Below are 7,617 nucleotides of genomic sequence, written 5' to 3' on the forward strand. Positions count from 1 at the left end.
ATTTTGATTTTATAAATTAAACGTTCACCAAAAAACTTTAGTGAGAAAAATTGATAAAACGAACTACAAACATATTAACGCCAAACATTCGGTAGAATTTATAGAATATTGTAAAAATTATGGTCTATTATCAACATAGATATATATATATATATATATATATATATAGGTTCCAGATATTTATAAAACGGAAATTAAACCTCTGCTGTTATAATCACAGACACCAGAATAACACATGTTTGGTTCTATTTTTTTGGTCTCCATCATCTTTTGGAGACATTTTTAGTAAATATGCCATTTTTTCATTATGCAGATGATATACCTTTAATACTGTCCATAGGTTCCGCACTTAACTGGACGGTACAAACAATATCCATTAGCGGTATTTAATAAACTTATTTATTCTTCACAGGTCGAAAATATTTTTTGCCAGCACGCGTAAACAGTTGTTGACATTTTCCACACTTTGTGGCTTGAACACTGCAAAATCTATGCTTTCAATCAGATACTTCATCAAACTACTTGGTTTTACTTATTACAAACATTTCCTATAGTCGTAAATTTTCATCATATACAATTAATCTTATTAATGCTGACTTAATCAATTCTAACTGGGATGACGTTATTGGCACTGACAACATTGATGAAGCTTGTTCCTTTTTTAATACATCTTTTAATTCGGTTATTAATAAACATGCCCCTTTTAAAATACTAAATAAGAACAATAAGCATAAAAGTTGGATCACTAAAGATATTTTTCTTGCTTCTCGAATCAAAAACAAATTATTCAAAAAATGTGTTAATGATCTTACACCTCTAAACATAAATCTGTACAAATCCTACAGAAATCGTCTTGTTATCGCTGTTCGTAAGGCTGAACGTACTTACATTAACAATCAGCTATCAGTTAATAATCTCAAATTTAAATGGAAATATATTAATTCACTATTAAAAAGCAATAAATCTTCTAAAATTCTTCAATTAACTATCAACAATAATACTGTCACTAATAGCTTCTCGATCTCAAATGAATTTAACAAATATTTTATTGATAGTTTGTCGTATGTTGCTGATAATTCTTATTCCTCGGCTAAATCAGTTTTATTCCAATGCCAGCCTGATTCTTTTTATTTATATGATATTGAAGAGTGTGAAATCATAGATGTTGTTAGCAGTATGAAAAGCTCGAGGTCTATGTCTGATGACGAGCTCAATAATTACATTGTTAAAAAATGTATATGTAATATTGCCAAACCCCTTTTGCACATATTTAACCTTTCATTTAACCAAGGAGTTTTTCCTTTTATTTTCAAAAATGCTCGAATTATCCCAATACACAAAAAGGATGACAAAAGTTTAGTATCTAACTATAGACCTATTTCGTTGCTTTCTCCACTTTCTAAAATCCTTGAAAAATTGATGCATATCCGTATGCTTCGATACATTTCAGCTAAACAGCTTCTCTCTCCATGTCAATTTGGTTTCCGTTCTAGCAGGTCCACTGAATTGGCCAATCTCGAATTTGTTCAGAATACTTTATCGTCAACTCCAGCAAGATTTTAGTGCCCAAAGGTGTCCCACAAGGGTCAATTCTCGGGCCTTTGTTGTTTATATTATTTATTAACGACCTGGCTTGTGTTAATTCAATATTTAAACTCATCCTATATGCTGATGATGCTAGTTTCTTTTATGCATCAAAGTCTCTAACTCAAGATACTAATCTCATAAACACTAATTTAAAACTTATTACCAACTGGTTTTCTCAAAATAGTTTAAAGGTAAACTATCAAAAATGTTTTTACATGTGTTTTGGTCCGAAGATCCTCACAAATACATTTGGACCCCTGAATTTACACCTTAATAATCATTTGATTGAAAGGAAAACCAGTGCCAAATTATTGGGTCTTGTTGTTTCTGATAATTTGTCGTGGGCTGAACATATTGATTCGCTAGCGTTTCGAATTAGCAAAACAATCAATCAATCAATCTTCGTTTTGCGTCCAGAGACCCGGTTTCCAGAGGTAGGACGTTGTATTTTTGCCATCAACTTTTTGCGCCAAATTAGACGATCAGTTGTATTCATTTCATTTAAATTTAGAGCTTTCATGTCTTGCTCAATTGTTTGCGACCAGGACTTCTTTGGACGGCCTTTGGGACCTGTGCCAGGTACTTCAACATCTGCAAGAGAAGTTATGGCACTGTTTCCACTTTGTTTGACATGAACAAAAAACCACCGCAGACGGTGTTGCCGGCATTCGTCCTTTATATCATCTAAACCAGCACGACGCAGGATTTCGGTAGATTTGATGTGGTCCTTCAGACTAATTTGTTGCATCCATCGGAGCATTTTCATGTCGGTTCGTTGAAGTTGTTGTTTCAGTTTGGTTGTCATTGGCCATGTTTCTGCACCATATAACAACACCGGACGTATCACAGATTTATAAAGTCTTGATCGTAGCGGTAGTGGGATGTCACGCCGCATCAATATAGAGGCAAGGAGATGACATTTATTCCAGGCTGCACGTATGCGTGCTCGAACGGCAGTTTCAGCTGTTCCAGTACAATCCAGAACATTCCCTAGATATTGAAACGATGTGACGTTCTCCATTTTAATGGCTTCAAAAACAGTGCTATTTTGAATTTGTTGTTGTGGATTGATGCAAGCAGGACAAACAAAATTGGACACTTTAGATAAAGAACCAAGTATTTTTGAACAACGTTTGTGACACCACTGGTTACACTGCTGACACTTGATTGAATTGTTACCTACACCAGCTTTACAAACTGAACAGGGCCATCGTCCAGTAGCTGTGGATTGGATGGGTTCACCAGTGTTTATTGCTTTGGTTTTGCTGATGTTGACTTTGAATCCATGATCGGCGAGTCTGGTGTTCCAATCTTCAAACATCTGTGCTGCATTCTGCTCAGACGTGGCTGTTAAAACGATATCATCAGCATATACTAGATTCCAAATGTCACCAGTGCGGTTTTGTGATTTCTTCCATCACAGTTATAAATAACAGTGGACTGAGAATCGAGCCTTGGTGAACTCCAACGCCGATGTCAACTGCATCTGTGTTTCCAACCGTTGTGCTGGGATTGTATTACAAAATTAGGCATAAGCTTAATATTCCTACGTTTTTACAATTGTACTACGCTTTTATTTTCCCTCATCTTTTGTATTGTAATATTATTTAGGGTCACTCTCCAAAAACTCATATTTTAAAATTATTTAAGTTGCAAAAAAGATTTATCAAACTTATATATTATCTTAAACAAACTGACCACTGATGATGATTACTTTTTCTCTTTAAACGTGCTAACCATATTTCAATTATTTATTCTTAATGTATAAATTTTCATGTATAAATTTATGAATAACCGATTACCTTCTAACTTTTCTAATTTTTTAATAAAAAAACCTTTGGATTGTTTTAACTTCACCCGGCATTTTATTCCTTACATTATTCCCTTTAGCAGATTAAAAATTCTAAATGGTAGCATTTTTATTATGGCGCTTAAAATTTGGTTTAAACTTCTGCCACAATCTATCACTTCTCTCTCCAAACCGGGTTGTTTCAAACATTATTATAAAACTTTTCTTTTATCCTGTACACATGATATCACTATTTAGGTATGCTATGTTATTATACATATATGTGGGTTATATATATGTTGTTATAGGATTAGGAATGTATTAATGTGTGTGTATGTGCGCATATGTGTGCATGTGCATTAATGTGTTTATATGTAAACATGTATAAGCTCGTGTTTGTATGTGGACACGATCATCATAATATCATTGAACTGTATTCTTTGTCTACTGTATTTATACTTTGTCAATAACGAATTTTTATTGGTTTATTCGCTGGACTACGTTTCAATGTTTTTATGCTGTTTCAATCCATTATATTGTCAATATTTTTTGTAGCCTTTACGCAAGTTTAATTTTAAATTTCTGTTTGTATTAATGTCTATTTCTTTATTTTAAATGAAATTTTTCTGAAATCGTCTATCATAAAATCTTTTCTTTTCTGATCTCCGTATCATTTTCATTTCTTACAATTGTTTGATTTGAATTGATAAATAAAATATTAAAATCATTAACATCATCAAATCTTGTGACGATCACTTCCGAGCTTCATGATATGAAATGTTGAAATGTTCACAAATAGGGTTGCTGCTATTCTTGGTAGATTTCTAATTCTGTACAAATTGAACTATTGCATTTCATTTTTAAAATGATATTGACTATTTGAAACAAAACTAACAAACTCATTTCACATTATTTATTCAATAAAAAAAACGGCTTGGGCATACCCCTCTTCAGCAGTTCAAAATAAACGGCATGTTTTTTCCCTGTCATCAACAATCTCATCATTGTTATAAATTAAAAGGTTGACTTTATTTCTAGAATGAGTAACATTGTTATAATATTTCCAAAACAATTTTGGGTTTATTTTGTAGTTTCTGGCTATTTTGTTCTGCTTCTCTTTCTTCAATAATCTGGTTAATTTACTTACGTCCTCTCATATTTGACGGTAAAACATCATTTCGTTTTTTTCATGCGTGTATGTCCTTCTTCAGTAATAGTGTTTTAGTTTGCAACCTGTGCAACTAAGGGGTCATTTTAAAAGTGAAATACCTTTCTGTGTTTTTAAAAAGAACAAACCTTTTTGTTGAATCCTTTTTGATTTTGCAGATTACATTCAAGCTTTTCTCAACTGTTGAAATTTACGTAATCATCACTATTAAAGCAATATTTCATATTAACCGGTTTTTGATTCAATTTGAAGCCACAAAATTTTGCGACGATGACCAAATGATCACTTTTTCCCAGCGGGAAAAATTGGTTGATATTTTTCACAAAGTTATAATCTATGATTAGTAAATCTAGAATGTGTTGCCGTTGAATGCCTCTTGTTCTGGTTGTTCAATAAAAATCTATCGTTCAGAAGGTCTAAAAATCTATTTTGAATTTTTGTAGGTGAATCATTACTGGAAAATTGAAATCGTCAAACACAAGTGTCTACCAGGTTTACTTGAAAATTCATTCAGCAACTGGAGTAACAAATCGTCATTTTCATTGGAACCTTGTTTACCCTTGATTACAAAAGCCCAACTTTTAATGTCATCTTTCACAGCAATGGTTTTTTTCTGCTATGAGGTTTTTGCATTCCTCTTTATTCTTTTTGATTAAATCATGAGAAATTATTGTTTTTTGAATTTCACACTGTCTTTCAATTTGTTACAGTTGTCAATAATTCAACTTTTAATACCGGAAGTCTGTGTTTTTGTGGATGTTCGGTACGTTTGCCCAATCTGAAAATGTTTGTTATATCTTTCGATAAATCATGTTCTGGCGAAATGGTTTTTAGTAACTCCATTGCTGTTTCTTTGTCATTAGTCTAGGAGTTTACATTGTTTTCATCCAGATTGAAGATTACCACACTGTTTTTTCTTAAATTTCTTTTGTTTTGCATGTTAAATTTGACATTAGTTTTTGTGACTGTATTTTGAACAGACCTCATGTCTGTCATAAATTTTTTAACTTTGATTTTAAAGGTCGCAGGCAAAATATAAAATATCATAATAATAGTACGGCTTCAGTTCACGGCAATAAACTAACACAACAAGTTTGATGACAAGTTTGTAAATTCAAACAAAAAATTGAAGTGATAATTTTATCCGAATTTTAAAAAAATTCCGAATACAAATCTAAAATTTAATTTAATCGCGAGAAATTAATTAAATCGGCTTATCGACAGTTCTTTTATTTTTTTCAAAAGCAGCACTTGCCTCCAATATTTTTTTGTTGTTAAAATTGCGGTTCTAAACTACAAAATTATATTAATTTAGTACCTAGATAACGTTATATCTCTAAAACATATCATACCACTTTGTAGATTTTCAGAAAAATTTCTAAACCTTTCTGTGCCGTGCCTCGAATAAGCTATCACCCAAAATGAGACAATGTCGATCCCCAAAAATGTCAAAATGCACACTTCGGCTCTGGACGCCTCAGAAGCAATGATACGTATGGCGCTACACAGAAATCTATATTTTTCTCAAATTATTATTTATTTGTTTATGCACACACAACACACGCAGGACTGGAAAATCAAACTTGAAGACGAATGTCGTGTCAACACTGAAATGGAATCGTTTCTCAGATCATGCATACGAGTAATTATATTTAATTTTCAACATTGAAACCAAACATTGTGCCAAAATGTTTAGTGCCAAAATGTTTATATAATATTACAGAAATGCGAAGATTTACTGAAAAGCTGGAAAGAAAAGTACGGAAATGATTTGGCTAAAAAAACATTAAAGTTAAATGAATTGAAAACTCTTAGAAAAGACGACATGGTCAAGTTTAACAATTTGAGACATACGGTCTGTTTTTTAGTTAAATTTTTTCGAGTAAGCTAAATTAAAACATTCAATTTGCTACAAAAATGTACCCTTTTTTGTAAAGTTGAAATGTTTTAGCTTTGCATCACAACAGGATGAAATTCTTTCATACGTATATTTACAAACGCGAATGTTTGCAACGTAAATACATAACAGGATTACAACATAGACGCAACATAAATACAACATAGATAAAAATACAAATAGACGCAAATGGTATTACGCATTTGTCAATCGCTGGAAAATAAGTAACTCCGTGAAAGCATACTTGATGATGATCATTCAATATCTTTCAAAAACAGTATTGGGAATATGAAAAAGTTGTGGCTGAAGATAAACACAAGAAAGAAATGGCAAAACTCGAAAAAGAGCGAGAAAATGAAAAGCTGGAAGCTGTTTTAAAAGTTGTACATTTGTGTAATTATTTTATAATAATAAAAAATCAACTAACAAATGTATTTTTGTAGACTTAGTAACATGCAAAATATTTACATGAATACGTTAAAATTTGTTGGCCTATGTTAAGCATTCTAGTCTGAGAATCCAATTTAATTTTTACTTATACGGACAGACAGGCATGATATCCTTCTCTCTAGTGACAATAGTAATCTTACTCTTCTTCTTGCTCTTGACTTTTCTTCAGCTTTTGATACTGTTGACCATACTATTCTCTTGAGACTGCTGCATCTTTCTTTTAATATTACTGATTCTTGTCTATCTTGGTTTTCTTCTTATCTCTGTAATCGTTTTTCTTCTGTTGTTCTCAATAATTCTACTTCTAACTCCTCTACTCTTACTTTCGGGGTACCTCAGGGTTCTATCCTTGGCCCTCTTCTATTTATACTCTATACTTCTGAACTACCTCGTATTATTAATAACTTTTCTTTCTCTAGTCAACTATATGCTGATGATTCTTATATTTATACTTCTTTTCCTCCATCTAATCTCAATAGTGTTCTTCATAATTTATCTCTATGTCTTTCTTCGATTATCGCTTGGTCTGATTCTATGTGTCTTAAACTTAATCCTTCTAAGTTTGAATTAATTTGTTTTAATAAATCTAAACACTCAATTACTATTCCTCCTATTATCTTACCTGATTCTAAAACTCTTGACGTCTCTCATAAGTTTCGCAGTCTAGGTTTTATCTTTGATTCTACTATGTCTCTCTCTTCTCAGATTAATAGTGTGCAGAAGTCT

General features: G+C 32.0%; 1 protein-coding gene across 1 annotated transcript; it reads left to right on the plus strand.

Moving 5' to 3' along the window:
• Positions 1–5,146: 5,146 nt before the first annotated feature.
• Positions 5,147–7,093, plus strand: HELRODRAFT_173836 (hypothetical protein; the record flags this gene model as incomplete). The annotated part of the gene is made up of 5 exons (XM_009020442.1): positions 5,147–5,167; positions 6,112–6,186; positions 6,268–6,399; positions 6,720–6,821; positions 6,989–7,093. The coding sequence occupies 5 exons, from the start codon at positions 5,147–5,149 to the stop codon at positions 7,091–7,093; spliced, it is 435 nt and encodes a 144-aa protein (XP_009018690.1).
• Positions 7,094–7,617: the final 524 nt, after the last annotated feature.

The sequence above is a fragment of the Helobdella robusta genome (assembly GCF_000326865.2).
Source record: "Helobdella robusta unplaced genomic scaffold HELROscaffold_28, whole genome shotgun sequence".
NCBI classification, from domain to species: Eukaryota; Metazoa; Annelida; class Clitellata; order Rhynchobdellida; family Glossiphoniidae; genus Helobdella; species Helobdella robusta.